The 18,044-nt window shown below is 52.6% G+C and overlaps 1 protein-coding gene across 3 annotated transcripts in view; it reads right to left on the reverse strand.

Moving 5' to 3' along the window:
* Positions 1 to 18,044, reverse strand: part of Slit1 (slit guidance ligand 1) — a 148,133-nt gene that overhangs the window by 38,913 nt on the left and 91,176 nt on the right. For all 3 annotated transcript variants that reach the window (XM_075974088.1, XM_075974090.1, XM_075974089.1), the window contains exons 5-16: positions 17,075 to 17,146; positions 16,019 to 16,090; positions 15,546 to 15,617; positions 15,049 to 15,212; positions 13,374 to 13,521; positions 12,881 to 12,952; positions 12,369 to 12,440; positions 9,418 to 9,489; positions 8,449 to 8,592; positions 1,065 to 1,228; positions 463 to 486; positions 174 to 318 (exon numbers count right to left, since the gene is read on the reverse strand). In XM_075974088.1, the coding sequence (XP_075830203.1) occupies positions 174 to 318; positions 463 to 486; positions 1,065 to 1,228; positions 8,449 to 8,592; positions 9,418 to 9,489; positions 12,369 to 12,440; positions 12,881 to 12,952; positions 13,374 to 13,521; positions 15,049 to 15,212; positions 15,546 to 15,617; positions 16,019 to 16,090; positions 17,075 to 17,146 (1,221 nt within the window). The remainder of the gene's footprint in view (positions 1 to 173; positions 319 to 462; positions 487 to 1,064; positions 1,229 to 8,448; positions 8,593 to 9,417; positions 9,490 to 12,368; positions 12,441 to 12,880; positions 12,953 to 13,373; positions 13,522 to 15,048; positions 15,213 to 15,545; positions 15,618 to 16,018; positions 16,091 to 17,074; positions 17,147 to 18,044) is intronic.

An 18,044-nucleotide genomic window follows, 5' to 3' on the forward strand; every position in this document is an offset into this window, starting at 1 on the left:
GAGTAGGAGTCATGGATGAGGACTACATCTTGCCAAAGCCATCAGCCAGCATGATCCAGCCGGTGTCTCCCATGATCCCCCACACAGAGCTGGTTTGGAGAGGAGCCCTAAGTAGACCCAGGTGGGTCAGTGGGTGCCGGGTTGAGGGGAGGGTGGGCAGCTCAGGTGCTCACAGCTCAGCCGTGGACTGGGGGATGCGCTCGGGTATCTTGGAGAGCTTCAGGCTGGAACACTCCACCACGCTGGCCTCACAGCGGCACTTGTGGGGACAGGCCACATCGCTGGTACACTCGCTGTTCAGGTGGTAATCCTCCGTCCCTAGAGTGAGAGGGTGGCAGGGCTGAGGGCCTGAGTGGGCTCCAAGCATTTGAGGGTCTCCAAGCTCTCACCTCCACAGCCTTCCCTCCACAGCCACCATTCCCGCCCCTACCCCAAGCTGGTCTTTGTCTCCCACTCTCCTACCTGGAATGAAGTACTGCTCTTTGGCTGGGAAAAGAAGCAAATGCATCAGAATATAGAATCAGCTGGGTCAGCCCCATTTCCCTTGGAAGGCACCCCAGGAATGCAACTGGGGCCCTGTGTGGAACTGCCTTTGCCTAGCCCACCTCTATGTGTAGAAGCCTTACTCCAGAGCACACATGTCCCCAGGCCAGTGCTGAGGAGCACCCCTAAATCTTCCGCTTTCACAACGCAGGCAGTCATTGTGCTGACCTTGTGGATAGTATTGAGCCTGGGTGGCACTAGGCTCCAGGACCAAACTGCCCACTGACAGATGCCGAGTGGGCTGCATCTCAGGTCTGGAGGAGTCGCCTACCTCACTGAGATGCTTCCTAGGCCTTGGACACGGTGTCACAGCAGAGCTGACCTGGGAGCAGAGGTCTCCCTCCACAGCTTCAGCAAGCCTACTTCCCCCAGGCTGTAGCTAAGTGAGGGGCAAGGCAGAGGAACCATCCCATCCAAGCTCCAACCAGCCAGTTCAAAAGTGCCTGAGGACTTCTCCATTAAGGCCACCAGAACACATTGCTGGTCCCCAAGCCTACTGGAGACATGCACGTGGCCCTTACCTGAGCAGCGGAACTTCTTGCTTTTGATCTGCCCAATGCGCTTGTTGGCCAGGCGCCGGGGGCTGGCACAGCGGGCCCCGCTTGTCTCAATGGGGTTGGTCCGTAAGAAGTCTGCAAGCCACTTGAGGTTACAGTCACAGATGAAAGGGTTCTGGGCCAGATGCCTATCCAAAGGGACACATGGGCTGTCAGAGACCAGGGCCGCTGACCTATATGTAGGCCAGGCTTTGTAACCACCCGGGGCTGAATCAGTGCTGGTGGCCTCAGGTAGGACAGAGCCGGCCACGAGAGAAATGTGACATAGAGAATTGTCAGTGTGCGTCCCTCTGCCAGCCCATCCAGAAGGGCTCCTTCCTGCAGAGCCAGCCTCACTCCCCTCCAAACCTCTCTGTCCCATCTTTCCAGTTTCCTCTCCCTCCTTTGACTTGGATATCTTGTGAGCATGAGTGAAGGGAGAGGGGATGGAGAGATTGACAGGCCAACCTGCTCCTTCCTGAAGAAGAAGCTGAGGCGACAGAATGCCAAGCCAAACTTGGCCTCTGAGCCTCCCCGTGGCCACCGTCTGGGTCTCTTTCTCTCCTGCAGCCTCAGACAGGCCAATGCCTACAGCCACCATCCTCAAGTGCAATAGGGCCAAGGTGGTGAGGCTGGGTCTGTCTGCATGGCAGCTGCACCTGGAGTCACCACGCCACCCCAAGCAATAGTATTGCCTTTCCTTGTCAGGGTTCTAGCTGTCTCTCAGCCCAGGAAAGAACAGCAAGCAGCCTGCTAGCTACTCTAGAGATTCATTCAGCTCCCTGCCAGCTGCCTGTGTCACCAGCAGGTGACGTGAAGGTGTGGGAAGCAGCTCACAGTGGTGGCTGCTACCATTCCTATTACCCCAGCAAGCCAGCTGCCAGTTCTTTTTTTTTAAAGATTTAGTTTTTTAATTATATGCATGTGTATGTCTGCGGGTCATATGCGCATGAGTGCAGGTACCAGAGGGGGTCAGAGGTGGTGTGTGTTGCCTGGGGTGGGGTGATGGAAACTGAACTCCAGTCCTCTGTGAGAGCAGTCTGAGCAACTTCTAACCACCGAGTCACCCTCCTGTGCAGCTCCACCAGTCCTGAACCACGCCATCAGCAGGCCTGCTTACCCGTCTGGGCGCCATCCCACTGGGCATGTCTGCAGAGGGCTGTCAGGATGAACATTCCCTGTCCCTGTCCTAGAGCTAGAACTTGTATACATGATATAGAACTAGGGCCATGGGGTCCACATCTCCACCTGAGTGCCATCATCCAAGCTATATATATATTGCTTATTAGCACAGCCTAGCCCATTCTAGGAACTGCATAGCTCTCAAAACCTAAGTGAGACCCTGGTCCAGGGTCTGTACCCAGCTCAATCCATACTTTGGACGACCTCTCTCCCGTCCATCACCTCCTATGTTTAGTCTTTGGCCCTGGTTTGGGATGCTGACCAGGGCTTACATTGGCCCAGCTTTCTCACCCTTGCCTTTTTTTGATTCCTGGCTCTTCTTATCTCCAGGTCCCTTCCCTGCCTCTGCATCCCACTCAGTGAGCAAGAGGATGTGAACTTGACTTGCCAGGTAGCCTGGACCGCTTGAAACAAGGCAGGATTCGGGGGTTGCTCAGGGGCCTCCCAGCTTCCCTTCACCCCCACTTGCACCCTAGAACTGTGCCTCTGCTGGATTGATGCTCCCCTGTACATGATCTGGACAGATCCCCTTTCCAATCAGTGAGACCGGTTAATTGGTGTGGCAGTGTGCAAGGTTTTTGAGTATAAAACAACCTAGAACATGGGGCAAGTGATTTCCATGCAAACTTAAGTTTTGACATTGGTTGGATTTGTGTGTATGTGTGCGTGCTGTGCCGGAGAACTCGTCTGGGGCTTTGAGCAAAGCTAGCTGGGTATTCTACCACTGAGCAATGCCCCAGCCTCAGATGGATGTCTCTAACAATTTCAAGTGGCAGGCAGCTGGAGCGGACAGGACGTTCTCCAGTATTAAAGGCGTACCCGGACACATGTGCCCCATGTACACCTGACTGCAGCAAACATTCTGACCATGGAAAGGCAGACAGCTCTTCCGTGTAAGAAGTGGCAGGGAGAGTCTCTGGGGACAGATGCTGGTCTACCACATTCACCATTAAGGAAATTCTGGGTTTAAAGCCACAGTGAGGCCTCACTGCATACCCACAGCATGGTCATAATCAGATCATTTCAAACAAAAGACAAGGCAGAGTGTTGGCGAGGTTGTAAGGGATCTGGATAGGAGCCTTGTCACATGACACTGTGGTGGAGGGAGGGCCCGATGCTACAGTCACTGTGAAGCCCCCTGACAGCTCAGCTTCTTGACTAACAGTGAGCTCACTCTGTGCCCCAGTGACTCGGAGAGAAATGAAAGCACTGGCGGATGGGGAGCTTTAAGTCAACTTCCGGGAAGTGCTCCTGAGAAAGGACCCAAATGTACTTCAGCCGGGTGGGGTGACCAAGACACAGCGACTCTGATACCCTGGAACGTTACTGTCGATAACGAAAGCCACTCCTCTGCCTCTGTTTTCTTGTCAGTCAGATCAAAGATGAAATACCCAACATGATGCAAAAAACCCAAAACATTACACTACATGAAAGAGGTCAGTTAGGAAAGGTGGCCCACTGTGTGCCATGGTCAGAAACAGGCAGTCCCCAGATTGGAAAACAGCCCAGGGATTGCCTGGGGTGGGGCTGGGAATGGGTACAAGGGACCAGGGGGCCTGGTGGAAACCTTCCGTCCCTGGACTGTGAGCAGCTTTGCGGACTTACTCGGTCACTGAACTGCTCGCTTAGAGGCTTTAGGCATGTAAAGTCACACCTCCAGAGGCTGTATTGGTTTGTTAGTTTGAATTTTGAGTCAGCATCTCTATCTGTTTCTCAGGCTGAGTCAGACTCTTGGTCTCCAGCCTGGTGAGCAGCCGGGACACTCGGCATGCAGTGTTTTGTTTGCTGTTGTATGGGGGGGAGCAAAACTGCAGCTCTGCAGTTCACACACGGGTGCTGTGGATCAATCAAGCAGCCCACAGGACGGTGGATTTACTTCCGCATTCATCCAGGGTAGTCCACTGGTCCCTGGCTCTAGGAAGAGGAGATGACCATAGCTTAGGTTCTTACATATTTTGCTCTTGTTCCAAATCATGATTCTATTAATATGAGCATGATTCTATTAAGGCAGTCTGGCTTTGCTTTGCGGCCATTCCTGGAGCCAGTTCCGCTGAAGTACAATTGAGGAAATTACCTGGTTTTTAAATGATAGGGCTTGTTATTGTTCAACCTTGTAGGGGTCTCAGGACCGCCTCCATCTCAAGTTCCTTATGAATAAAAATACAGTCTATAGGCCCTGCCTTCATGGGGTCACTGTTATTGAGCAAGATATGGCATACAAAGAACATGAATCTCTCCATTCCATCCCCATCTCCTTAGCAGGCTTCTGCCAGAGACGCTGCCAGTCACGGGACACAACAATCTTACCCACCTCTCCCCGTAATCTCTAATTCCACATGCTCAGTGAAGTTCCCCCTGGATAGGTTATTCCTCTCACTGCCAGTAAGTCAATTAACTAACAGGAGCCAGGCTGCAGGTGTATGCGTGAGCTTAATGAGTTTGTCATTGTAGCTGACATTGACTTGCTGAGCTGAGTCCCCAGAGAGTGGGTGTCATCGCTGTAACTCCACCTGCTCAGACTCACACAGATGTTGTCTAACACTGAGGCAGCCCCAGCAGGGACCGCCCCGACCACAGAAGCCAGACCTCAGTGAGTAGGGAGGAGGGGGCAGAGAAGCTGAAGTTAAGCAGGTAGTGGGTGGACCTCTCTGTGTGGGGAGTTCTCTTGATTAATGACAGAACACAGCAGCAGCAGCAGAGAATGTGGAAGACCGAGTCCCAGCACCACCCCTTCAGGACCCGGATGCATTAGCGGGCACAGAGGCTGTATTTAGTGGCTCTTCTCCCTGCTGTGACAAGTAGCCGGCATCTTTCTACCCATGGGTCTAAGAAAAGACAGAGTCCATACTGGTGGGGTGGTATGGCAGTGGAAAGATCAAAAGAGAGTTGGGGTCACCGGAAGTAAAGAAGCAAAGATGAACATCAGCCACAGTCAGGGTGGGGCTTCCCATCTCAGCTAAACCTTTCTGGAAACGCCTTCAAAGACGAATCTAGCGGTATGTTTCCATGGCGATTCTAAATCCAGTCAGGTAGACAATGAAGTTGATCACCATGGAGAAGGTCAATGGCTGCTTCATTTAAAAAAAAAAAAAGAAAGAAAAGAGGCAACTATACAGATTCCTAACACTTGCCAAATCCTCTTGCCAAGAAACCACCTGTCAGTCAGCTTATCAAACCTGAACCTGGACAAGCTCCTAGATCCAATGTTCAGTCTAGAACATTTGTCCCCAACCTGTGGTCACAACTCCTTTAGGAGGTCAAATCGACCCTTGCACAGGGATTGCATATCAGATATTTACATTACGATTCATAGCAGTAGCAAAATTACAGTTCTGAAGTAGCAGTGAAAATTGTTTCGTGGCTGGGGGTCGCCACAGCATGCGGAACTGTATTAAAGGGTCGCAGCATTAGAAAGGTTGAGAACCACTGCTCTAGAAGGACATAGAGAGACCAGGGAATTTGTGCCTTGGTCCCACAGAGATGCTGTTTTCCCACGTGACAGAGCAAATGCTGGAGTGTCACCAGTGAAGGAATGGCAGGGAATAAAGGCAATGGAGGACATCTTACTTCCATGGGAAATGTTCCCAGGCTTGTGTGCTGAAGTGTTGGTGCCCACTTTTTGGGGGGAGAGCTGAAAACTGCAAGCTACAATGCTGGCTGGAAGAGTCACTGGGGAGAGTCTCCTGAGGGTATCTGCTTACTTTAAAACTAAACTTATTTATTTGGAGGGGCACATATGTCATAACATGTTTGTGGAGGTCAAAAGACAACTTGTAGGACTCAGTTCTCTCTTACCAGGTGGGTCCCAGGGACTGAACTCAAGACATCGGTTTTGGCGACAGTGCCAAACCATTTCACTAGCTTCCTAGGGCATCCTCTCTCTTGCTGAGGGATAGCGGATCACAATGCAACACCCAGAGACTGTATTCATAAAGTCAACCTTGAGTTGGGGCAGAGCTGGCATTGGCTATAGAGAAGCCAGGAATATGGGTAGAGAAGATGCACAGGAAGGAGTAGGGAGGGACTTAGAGATTTCACCATCTCGTCCATCTGGAAGGTGTGGAGAGGTCAGCTGGTTGCCCCCTGCCGCTTCTCTGATCTATCAGGTTTTACCCCAATATTGGACTCCCACGTCTTTATTGGTAATAGGACAAGTTAAACACATCCCTCTCTTTCTCTCTCTGTGTCTGTCTCTCCCTCTTCTCGTCCTTCTCCTCTTCCTGCTCCTCCTCTTCCTCCCTCTTTCTCCATCCTGAAGAAGTCCCTCTGCTGTATCTTCCCATCTCCAATGAAGTTACACACAAGGACCAAGTGGCCATGGACTAAACCGTGAACTCTCAAACAAAATAAGCTTTTTTGAGCCTCTGTATGAGCCAAAGTAAGTCTTCCCTCATCAGAGGCATCTGCCACATCAGGAGAGACCAATGCACAGGTGGAGACAAAGATGCCTTTGTCTGAGTCCATTGTATAGGTGAGTCCATTGTATAGGCCACATCAAATCCTGATTCCAACAGAGAATGAAAAATTGTCTAACATATATGAGACAGGCAGAATTCAAACACTGATTTAAATGCTTGATGATATAAAAGAATTAGTTATTAACTTTTTAGACACACTCACAGCCTTGCAGGTTTTGTTCATTTTGTGGCGCTGAAGGTAGAACCTGGGCTCCATGCATGTGAGGCAAGCGCTTTGGCCCTTGTAGACACATTTTAAAATAAGCAGATACCCTCAGGAGACTCTCCCCAGTGACTCTTCCAGCCAGCATTGTAGCTTGCAGTTTTCAGCTCTCCCCACAAAAAGTGGGGACCAACACTTCAGCACACAAGACATCCTTAAATCTCTGCCTTTCAGAAATTCAGAGGCCAGGAACAGAGGACAGATGATGACTGGCATTTGCTTCCAAACAGTTTGGGTGGCATGAAAAAGGGGATGTGGAGACAAGCAAAACTGGGGAGGAGTTAAAGCTGGTGATGACCCACTTGGGGCTTCACTGTATTACTTCTGCTGTGCTTGTAACTCTCCACAGGGAGGGAGCACAGCTCTCCACAGAGAAGGGAGTGCAACTCTCCACAGTGAGGGAATACAGCTCTCTACAGTGAGGAAGCAGAGCTCTTCACAGAGAAGGGAGTACAGCTCTCCACTGAGAAGGGAACACAGTTTTCCACAGGGAGGAAACAGTTTTCCACAGGGAGGGAGCACAGCTCTCCACAGGGAAGGAGCACAGCTCTTCACAGTGAGGGAACACAGTTCTCCACAGGGAGGGAGCACAGTTCTCCACAGGGAAGGAGCACAGCTCTTCACAGTGAGGGAGCACAGCTCTCCACAGAGAAGGAAACACAGTTCTCCACAGGGAGGGAGCACAGCTCTCCACAGGGAGGGAGCACAGCTCTCCATAAAGAAGGGACTGCAGGAGCACAGCTCTCCACAGAGAAGGGAGCACAGTTCTCCACAGGGAGGGAGCACAGCTCTCCACAGGGAGGGAGCACAGTTCTCCACAGGGAGGGAGCACAGCTCTTCACAGTGAGGGAGCACAGCTCTCCATAAAGAAGGGACTGCAGGAGCACAGCTCTCCACAGAGAAGGAAACACAGTTCTCCACAGGGAGGGAGCACAGCTCTCCACAGCGAGGGAGTACAACCATTGACTAGATTCAGTGCTCTCTGCTTCCCTGTTTTCCTCCTGACTCTGCAGATGTGCTATTACTGAATGAACGACCAAGAAAAGAAAAAGATATTGCCCATTAAACGGCATGCCATCCTTGAGAACATAGAGCTGTCAACATGGAAACATGGTTTAGAATCCACAGACACTATTATCGTTGTGATTAGTAAACTCCAGCTGGCATTTAGCCAGCCTTTCCGTGAGCTTATCAATATGTAAAGATCTGTGAATCTCTTAACTCTATGAAGATGCCCTCATTTTATAGAGAGATAAAAGGAAGGCCTGGAGAAGTAATGAACTTGTCCCAGAGTCACCCGGTCAATAAGATCCCTCACTGGGATGTGACCCAGAGTCATGTGACCCAGGATCATCTGTCCATCCAGAGTCTGCAGATGTCTGTCCTCAGTGGGAAGCCACCTCAGGGTGCACAGTAGCCCAGAGGAGGCAGCTACGTGGACTCCAGGGTTGTAACCACCATAGGCTCCCCTGCTGGGGGAGCAAGAAAGAGGAAAAGGGGTGCTCACAGCGTCTGGATGGCCCGCAGGGAGGTGAAGGTGCCCTTGGAGAGACTCTGGATCTTGTTGTCATACAGGGAGAGCAGAGAGAGGTTCTGCAGGTCTTGGAAGGCGTCGGGCCGGATGCAGTTGATCTTGTTAGCATTCAAAAGCCTGGGGGCAGAGACAGGCTGGGAGGTAAGAGAGTGGCAAGGTCTGACCCTCACACAGCCTGCACCATCACCATCCTGGCCCTGGACACTGGCGGACTCAGGCCACCCCACACTGCTTTCAGTTTCTGTCTGCATGCTACGTCTCTGAATTGACGCAGGAGAACGCAGGAGCAGAGGGATTCCTCCTTCCCGTGATCCTGTGGGGTCCCCATGCATACACAGGGGTGTTTTGATATAGTACCAACTAGGTCTAGATTCCTGACCTGAATTCTCTTGATTCCAGGAGGCAGAGCTGACCTGGGGACCCCTACAAGAGACAGCTCTGTCCCCAAGAGCCCAGAAGCACAGGTCACATCTCACAAGCCTCTGAATCCTGAGACTTAACAAGCAGCACTGAGCCCACCTCTGCTTCCACATCTGACCCCATAGCCTCACTGGGGCAGACTGTCTTCATGTCTTAGCTCAGAGTCTTGTCCCCAAGTGTGGTATGAACTGAAGCTTCCAGAAAAAGCCACAGGGTTAAAGATGCTGCAGGGCTACTTGCTGACTAGAACTTGATGACTGAGGAGAGCCGGAATAGTGAAGACCCAGGGACAAATTCTCTTGGACTGTTCCCTGAAGAGCCATCCACTTCCCACCTCGGTACCTGACCTGACGCCCCTGGGTACTACCAGGTCAAACATTGGGGCTGTATTAACAGACCCTAACTTCTACCAACGCCAAAGCTAAGAATATCATCAGACAGCATCTGCAACCTATCTCAGAGAGCAGAGAGCTGGGGTTTGTGTCTCTGGGAAGCCAGAGGGCCTCCCAGAACTGTTCTTACAGCAGCTGGAGGGTGTATAGGCCTCCAAACACACCGCGCGGCAGGTCGGTGATCTTGTTGCCGTAGAGCACCCTAAAGAAAAGGCAACAGAGACGGAAGGTCAGAGGGCAGCTTAGCCAAGCCTCAGCAGGGCTCTGCGGGGCCCACAGGCCTTTCACAGGAAGGCTTTCCATCAATATGGTTACTATAGCAGCTCGCCAGCAGGTAGCAGTAATGAGTCTTTAAGAGGCCTGTCTCTAGGGGGCAGGAGGATACCCTCTCCAGAGGGCTAGATTCAGCAGCTGTAATGTTACTACTGTGCCTACCCCTCCGCCCACTCCCACCCCAGTGAACTCCACGGAGGTCTGCAGAGGTGCCCTTCCAAGCGGCCTCACATAAAGTCATTGAGTCTCAGATTTAAAGGAGAGACAGTCTCCGGGCAGAAAGGATGAACACATTTTCAGAGAGACATGGGGAAAAAAATAGACCGGCAGACAGCACATGTGGTAGGTGGTGGGATTGCAAGCGGTGTATTTTTATACTTTGATATTTGCAGAGTTTCCCACACTGAGCATGAATGAATCCTATGTATAATGAGAGGGAGGGGGAACGCAGTATTTAAAAAAAAACATGCAGACAGGGGTGTACTCAGGCAGATAGTGAAGCACTGTGTGTGTGTGGGGGGGGGGTTGGAGGAGCGAGGAGTGTGCATTTTGTTCAGTGTGGCAGTCAGAGTGAAAAGCCTGCATGTTGCTCCTCAAATATGTCTTAGAGGTTCTTCCCAGAGGAGGCCATGGCAAGGGTACAGGCCCCGCGGTGAGGGCCATGAGGATCCACATGGAGCACAGTGAAGGTGACTTGAATGGGGGAGGACGGCCACTAGACTCAAGACTTGGTCAGATGTCTGGCCTGGCCTGACCTGAGCTGAACTATGCCAGGAACTGCAGAGCAAAGAGGGACCAGAGGGAGAAACTGGGCAGAGAGACAAGGCCGGGGCTGACTACGGCAGACATAGACAACGGGCTCATGTGTTTGATCCCAGCATACAATTTCTTAGACAGCAGAAAAGTGGCCTTGCCCCCAGGAGTGACAGGAATTCATTGAAATGGGTTATTGTCACCTCTAAACTGCATTGGCCCAATGTAAGATAACTATACTCATGTTTAAAGAAAAAAAAACACTAAAAATACCAAAAAGCCAAAAACCAAAAAGCTCCACAGAACAGGCCACACAAAGTCTGATCATTTCAGCCAGTGACAGTGGCTCACACTCACACTGCCCTGCACAGCTGTGTGGGTTGTGCAGTGCACAGCTGTGTGGGTTGTGTGCTGCACAGCTGTGTGGGTTGTGCACTGCACAGCTGTATGGGTTGTGTGCTGTACAGCTGTGTGGGTTGTGCAGTGCACAGCTGTGTGGGTTGTGTGCTGCACAGCTGTATGGGTTGTGTGCTGTACAGCTGTGTGGGTTGTGCAGTGCACAGCTGTGTGGGTTGTGCAGTGCACAGCTGTGTGGGTTGTGCAGTGCACAGCTGTGTGGGTTGTGTGCTGCACAACTGTGTGGGTTGTGCAGTGCACAGCTGTGTGGGTTGTGTGCTGCACAGCTGTGTGGGTTGTGCAGTGCACAGCTGTGTGGGTTGTGCAGTGTACAGCTGTGTGGGTTGTGCAGTGCACAGCTGTGTGGGTTGTGTGCTGCACAGCTGTGTGGGTTGTGCAGTGCACAGCTGTGTGGGTTGTGTGCTGCACAGCTGTGTGGGTTGTGCAGTGCACAGCTGTGTGGGTTGTGCAGTGTACAGCTGTGTGAGTTGTGCAGTGCACAGCTGTGTGGGTTGTGCAGTGCACAGCTGTGTGGGTTGTGTGCTGCACAGCTGTCTGGGTTGCGTGCTGCACAGCTGTGTGGGTTGTGCACTGCACAGCTGTGTGGGTTGTGCAGTGCACAGCTGTGTGGGTTGTGCAGTGCACAGCTGTGTGGGTTGTGTGCTGTACAGCTGTATGGGTTGTGCAGTGCACAGCTGTGTGGGTTGTGCAGTGCACAGCTGTGTGGGTTGTGCAGTGCACAGCTGTGTGGGTTGCATGCTGCACAGCTGTGTGGGTTGTGTGCTGCACAGCTGTGTGGTTTGTGCAGTGCACAGCTGTGTGGGTTGTGCAGTGCACAGCTGTGTGGGTTGTGTGCTGCACAGCTGTGTGGGTTGTGCAGTGCACAGCTGTGTGGGTTGTGTGCTGCACAGCTGTGTGAGTTGTGCAGTGCACAGCTGTGTGGGTTGTGCAGTGCACAGCTGTGTGGGTTGTGCAGTGCACAGCTGTGTGGGTTGTGTGCTGCACAGCTGTCTGGGTTGCGTGCTGCACAGCTGTGTGGGTTGTGCTCTGCACAGCTGTGTGGGTTGTGCAGTGCACAGCTCTGTGGGTTGTGCAGCGTACAGCTGTGTGGGTTGTGCAGTGCACAGCTGTGTGGGTTGTGCAGTGTACAGCTGTGTGGGTTGTGCAGTGCACAGCTGTGTGGGTTGTGCACTGCACAGCTGTGTGGGTTGTGCGCTGTACAGCTGTATGGGTTGTGCACTGCACAGCTGTGTGGGTTGTGCAGTGCACAGCTGTGTGGGTTGTGCACTGCACAGCTGTGTGGGTTGTGCAGTGCACAGCTGTGTGGGTTGTGCACCGCACAGCTGTGTGGGTTGTGCACTGCACAGCTGTGTGGGTTGTGTGCTGCACAGCTGTATGGGTTGGCACTACACAGCTTCATGGGCACTGATCGCAGTTGGCCTTATCATCTTGGGCTCTACTCCAAAAGAAGGCATGCATGGAAGCAGCAAGCTGACAGTCTCCTTTCCTCCCTGGCAGTGAGATGTCCATCCATGTCACTGGTTGGGCCGCTGGGCCATGCAGTCATGTGTCAGTGCTGCCCTGTGCCCAAGATAGGACTCTGAGCCACGAGAAACTTGGTCAGCTACAAAGCACAGCAGACCTCGGTCCTCAACTTACAGGGAATTCAAGGAGCGGAGGCCCTGGAAGGCATCGGGTGCGATCTCAGCAATCTGGTTGTTGCTCAGGTCTCTGCAAAGGGAGCAAGAAGAAGGTGGCTGCATCCTGAGGCTGTAGGCCTGGTTTCTTCTACCTCCCAACCACACAGGGCACAGGGCTTCTTTGAAAACAGAAAGGCCAGTTGCCTACCCGTGACAACCACAGGCTGCTCTTTTTCTGTCCCTCCCGCTCAGGAAGAAACATTCTGCCTGGGCCCAATGGCCTTCTCTCTACCCTAATGGCTTCCTGACTGGAATGATAAGGTGACAAGCAGCTGCAGGCATGGGCCAGGCTTGGACTCGGTGCCCCCATTCAGGCCTCATGGTCACCATATCACCCCACACCCAAACATAGCCCTAACACCGGAAGGCCAGCTGGGGGGTTGGGTCAAGGTTTGTCCCTAGGCTGTGAGACAGGACTAGCCCAGACTCTTCCTCTTGCCTGCTGGAAATTGCCAGAAAGACTTCACTCACATCCTGCGCAGCTTTCTGTAAGGAGAGAAGGCTCCTGGGGGGATGGATTTGATCCCATTCAGTTCCAGGCGGCTGCAGGAAGAAGGAAGGCGTGAGAAGGCTGAGGGTCGCTCTTAGTAACAAGCTCTTGGCCCCTGTAGCCCCTTCACCTGTGTGGCTGACATCTAGCAGGCAGATGGATATATACTGTGATTTGAGCCCCAGAATCCTGGCCTTCTGTGGCTGAATGAGTGATCACCCCAGGGTGATGCTACACTGAGAAATCCACACAACTGGGCCAGATAGGATCTTAAAGGGATACCCTCTCCCCAGCATTGGGGAACTTCCCAGCCTTGTTCAGAAAGCTCAGCTGAGTCAAGCCACCACTTTCTCCGTTTGTCATTGAGAAACCTGGGGAAGCCAGGGTGGCACCCGCGCCAGCTCTCCATTGGTGGACAGAGCTTGGCTGAACAGCAAAAGCCTTGCCCTGACGCCTGCTCAGCCCCGTACTCACATCTCCGTCATGGTCTCAGGCAGGTTAGCAGGGATGGCAGTGAGGCCTTTGCCACGGCAATCCACGATGCCGCTGCTACAGGTGCACATGGCTGGGCAGGACCCGGAAGAGAGGGTGCAGGTGGGTACTCGCGCGGCCTCCCCCTGGCCTACAGAGACAGTGGGTGTGACATCAGAGAATCTTACAGGGCCGCTGCCTCTCAGATATGCAGCTGAGCGAGGACAGGGACACAGTCTGTAGAGGGGGTGTCCACACAGGAGCTCCCCAAGAATAAGAGTACACACTGGCAGTCTCTGAACTCAAGCTAAACAGAATTGACTGCTCCCAAAGGTGATTTCTAGGCTAGAAAATTCCATCCTAAAATTCTGAAACTCTGAACCACTCAGCCTCCTGAGCCAGAACCCCCATATCCACAGGAGCTGGGGTCACCGAGCACTGGCTCTGTGCCCACACCATGATTAGCACAGTTGGTGCAGGGGCACCTCAACCCTCCTGCACCACACTTTACGAAGCATTCCATCAAGTCCTGTGCTTGTGACACTCCTGAAATGGTGGAAATTCCCATGGCTCAATGACAAGTGTTGTCACAGCCAGCGCCACGCCCACTGGGTGAGGTCAGAGTGCACCCTGTTAAGTACTGTGGCATAATTTACATGAAGCTCCCCATTTGAAATGCATAGTTGGTTGAAACGCGACCCAGACAGGGTGCATCTCTATCCCCAAGAAGGTCCCTTTGGCCCCTTCCTTAAGGGTATCGCCATTCTGAGATGCAGCACCAAAGACCCGTGGCTCTTGTTTTAAAAATCACATAATTGGGGGGGCTGGAGAGATGGCTCAGAGGTTAAGAGCATTGCCTCGTCTTCCAATGGTCCTGAGTTCAATTCCCAGCAACCACATGGTGGCTCACAACCATCTGTAAAGAGGTTTGATGCCCTCTTCTGGCCTGTAGGCATACACGCAGACAGAATATTGTATACATAATAAATATATAAATAAATATAAAAATCACATAATTGCAATCACAAGGGAGGATCTCTTCCATTTATAAAACCTCCAAGATTCACCTTGTCAAGCAGTTAAGTACTTATTAAGCCCTTTTAATTGCTGAGTAGTATTCCACTTTATGACGAACCATCATTAGTAAATCTAACATCGGGCACGATTTTCTGAGGAACAAATGCATAGAGCCCAGAAAGGGGCAGGGTTCTGGTGTTCCCTCACTAGAAGCCAAGGGCAGCGTCTGCTAATGTGACTGCAGTGAAGCTATGGGTGAGAGTGGTGGTACTGGGAAGGGGGAAGAGGGAGGAGAGGAGAGAGTGGGTGGCATAAAGAACAGGGGAAGGCATGCAGTGGAAGCTGGGGGAGTAGAGACTGGGAGAGCGGGGGACAGAGAGGAAGAACAGGGGGCGTGAGGGTGGGCTGGGGGGAGGAGAGGAGCCAGGGAAGAAAACACACAGACCAAAGAGATGGTGAGAGCAGAAAGGAAAAGACAGGCGGAAGGGGGATGATGACACCCACCAGAGGTGATGGGCAGAGAGGGGGTGAGCGAGGGCAGGAGGTGAGTAGATTTCAGTGAGCGGATGTGGATGCTCATCACAAAGGAGGGATGGACAGAAGGAAGCGGCGGTCAGGACAGGCGGTGATGGCAGGTGAAGGCCATGGACGTGGCACCCACCTGAGCAGCTGAACTCGCTCTTTTGCACCTCTGCCACGTTGAGGCCCCGGAGGCTGGCAGGCCCGGAGCACTGGGTGAAGAGCCCGATGGTGGGCCTCTGCCTCAGCCACTGCGAGAGCCAGGCCAGGTGACAGTCACAGAACAGGTGGTTGGAGTGCAGGCGGCTACAGGAGGACAGCAGCTCCATCAGCAGCCGCCTCCTCCCTCCCCCAGGCAGGGGGCTTTGGCTCCTTCGCTCAATCTCAACCCAGGGCTGTCCCCTGCTGCGGGAAACTCTTCCTTGCTCCCGTCTCTCCCAGCCTGCTCTGTGGCCTGACTTTATCTCTCAGAGTTCACAGGGTCCCTTGCCCAGATCACCCACCTCAACTTCAAGGACAAAACCGAGCACAGGAGGCATTGGGTGCCTTTCGCTTCCAGACCCCAGGCTGCCCTGGCTGGCTCTGGGGCTGTGGACGGCCTCCCACCCATACCCTCTTCCCACTGCCCAGGTGACTCACAAGGTCCGAAGCTTGGGCATGTGGTTGAAACTGGACACGGGGATGGTGGTGATGTTGTTGTTGTTCAGGGTCCTGAAAGGGACAGACAGACCATTTAGCACCTACCCAGCAAGGGTTTACCAGAGACAAATCGTATAGAGGCTCCCATGCCAGGTGTGACACTTTGCCTAGCGAGGAACCAGCTCTGCTCCGGATGTGAAGGTGAAGGGGACAACACAGATCTAGGCAGGTGCCTGCCCTCTTGCCATCCCCTAGACTCTAAGTCTGGGAGGAAAGGGAGACAGCTCTGGAAGGGCCACCGAAGAAAGGGCAGCTTGCTTTCAAAGCAGAGAAGAGAGCTTCTCAGCCTCCATGGTGGGAAATGGCCAAACACCCCTGTCTGGGAGGACTTTGGCCAGGGGACCTACGCTGCGGCTAAGGTGTGACCTCCTGCGTCTGCTCCCCAGCCACAGCCTGGCCTGGGCTTTACTTACAGAACCTCTAGGCCCCGCAGGGCACGGAAGGCCCCTTCCTCGATGCAGGTGATCTGGTTCTTGTCCAGTTGTCTGTAAAGCAGAGAAAGCAGTAAGGACAAGAAGCATCGCCCAGAGCAGGGGCTGAACATTTTTTGACAGAACACTCCATTCTTTTAAAAGAAGAGAGTTCAATCATGTGTTATGTGTGTGTCAGACCAAAGTAGAACTATTAATAAAAGCTGATTTCTTCTTATTTCAGTTAAAACAATAAATGGAAATAAAAGTCCTATTACATTCCTCTACCCAGCCCTGTATGCCCCTTGGGAAGTGGGCATCCTTCCCTAACATTTAGGAGACCACCTAGAGTGCATTGGCAGCTGACAAATGGAAGTCACCGGGGAGAAGTGGCAGCAGGGGCTGGCAGCCGGAGTTCTGCTGAATGCCAAGAGAGATCGGCTAACACAGGCTACCTGGAGTGCTGCTTTCAGAGCGAACGGAAGCTGCGATCTGAGTTCAGTGGGAAAGAATGTGGTGATCGATTACCAATGTCTGCTCCAGGCATGGGAGGGAGTGTGTGACAAGCATGCCAGGCATTTGCCATTCCTGTCTGTAGCCAGACCTCAGGAGGTGGGAAGCCTGGACCAGAATAAATTTGAATACTAATAAAGCATTGCCTTTAAATAGTGCTCCACAGAGTGTATGCAATTTCCACATCTCATTTCATCCCCAGAATCAGCGTGTGGAGAGCACATTGTTTTCCTGAACAATGTAGGAGGCTCAGTGACAGTAACTGATTTTCAGCAAACTTAGGCAGTAAAACCGGAGGAGACTAAACTCAGCTCTTAACCCAAAGAGCCAGAGTGCATGGCAAACCAGAGGCTGGGAACATGGTCTGGCATCCATGGCTCCTACTTTCTTCAACCCAGTCCCCAGAGCATACATCCTAAGCTCATGCTTGTCTGTCAAACAGAATCACAGGCAAGTGTTGGCACCGCCCATTCCCTGTAAGGTGGCTTAGAACATATGGTAGAGATGAGGATAGTGCCAGGGCGGCCATCCCAGGCCCCTACTCACAGATTTTTGAGATCTGTAGCTCCCCGGAAAGCCTTCCTGGGCACAGCCTGGAGGGCGTTCTCACTCAGGTCCCTGGGGGACAAATAGGGAGAAAGGGACAATCAGGGAAGCCATGGTGAGAAGTGAAGCTAATGGCCTCCTGGTGATGACATTCCAACATCTGGATGGGCTCCTGTTGCTCCAGAAACTCTGGCAGAATGAACAAACTGTGGAGTGAGAGATGAGCTTCTGTCCTAACAGACACACAGACACTCTGCCCCCAGTCACCTCGCCTCTGGGCAGAGGATGATTACAGAGAAGCTCCCAGTAGCTGGATCAGCCACCCCCCCCCCATGATTGGTTGAACCCCAGCTGCATGGGAGGGAGCTCTGTATGGCTCTCAACTGCTCTTAGCCTCCTCTCTGCTCTGCTGTCGGGGAAGCTGTGATTGCTGGAGGAGAGGGCCACCCAGTCAGGAACTAGGCTGGGTCTGACCCTGAGTCTACCCTGAGAGATTACAGACAGCAGAGCATAGGAGAGCCTAGATCCCTTGGGGACCAGGTCACAGCCCAGGGCACCGTGCAGCCCTAGCTGGCTTCCTGCCCTCACCCATCAACCCAGCAACTGCAGGAGAACCCTAAGCTAGACCCCCAACTACTGCAGAACCCAGACCACTAGCTCTCTTTTCTGTCTTGTTTGTTTGTTTGTTTTTGAGGCAACTGGTTATACAGCCATCAGTGGGCAGCTGAAAGATGCTCAAGAAGATGCCTGCGGGCTGTGAAAAGCCCTGAGAGCTTTAGGGACAGGAAGGACAGGCTGGGCCAGCACTAGATGTTCCTGTACCCACATAGTGTTAGACACTCCGTAACACGGCTTCTCTTCTTCTCATGTGTAAAATGCATGGGTTGGAGCAAAAGCTCTCTATGCACCCCAGCAATGGGTCCCCCACATGTGAGGGCTCAGAGACATGGCTGTGGTCTGAGTGCTGATA

Source organism: Microtus pennsylvanicus, chromosome 5, assembly GCF_037038515.1.
Source record: "Microtus pennsylvanicus isolate mMicPen1 chromosome 5, mMicPen1.hap1, whole genome shotgun sequence".
Taxonomy (NCBI): Eukaryota; Metazoa; Chordata; class Mammalia; order Rodentia; family Cricetidae; genus Microtus; species Microtus pennsylvanicus.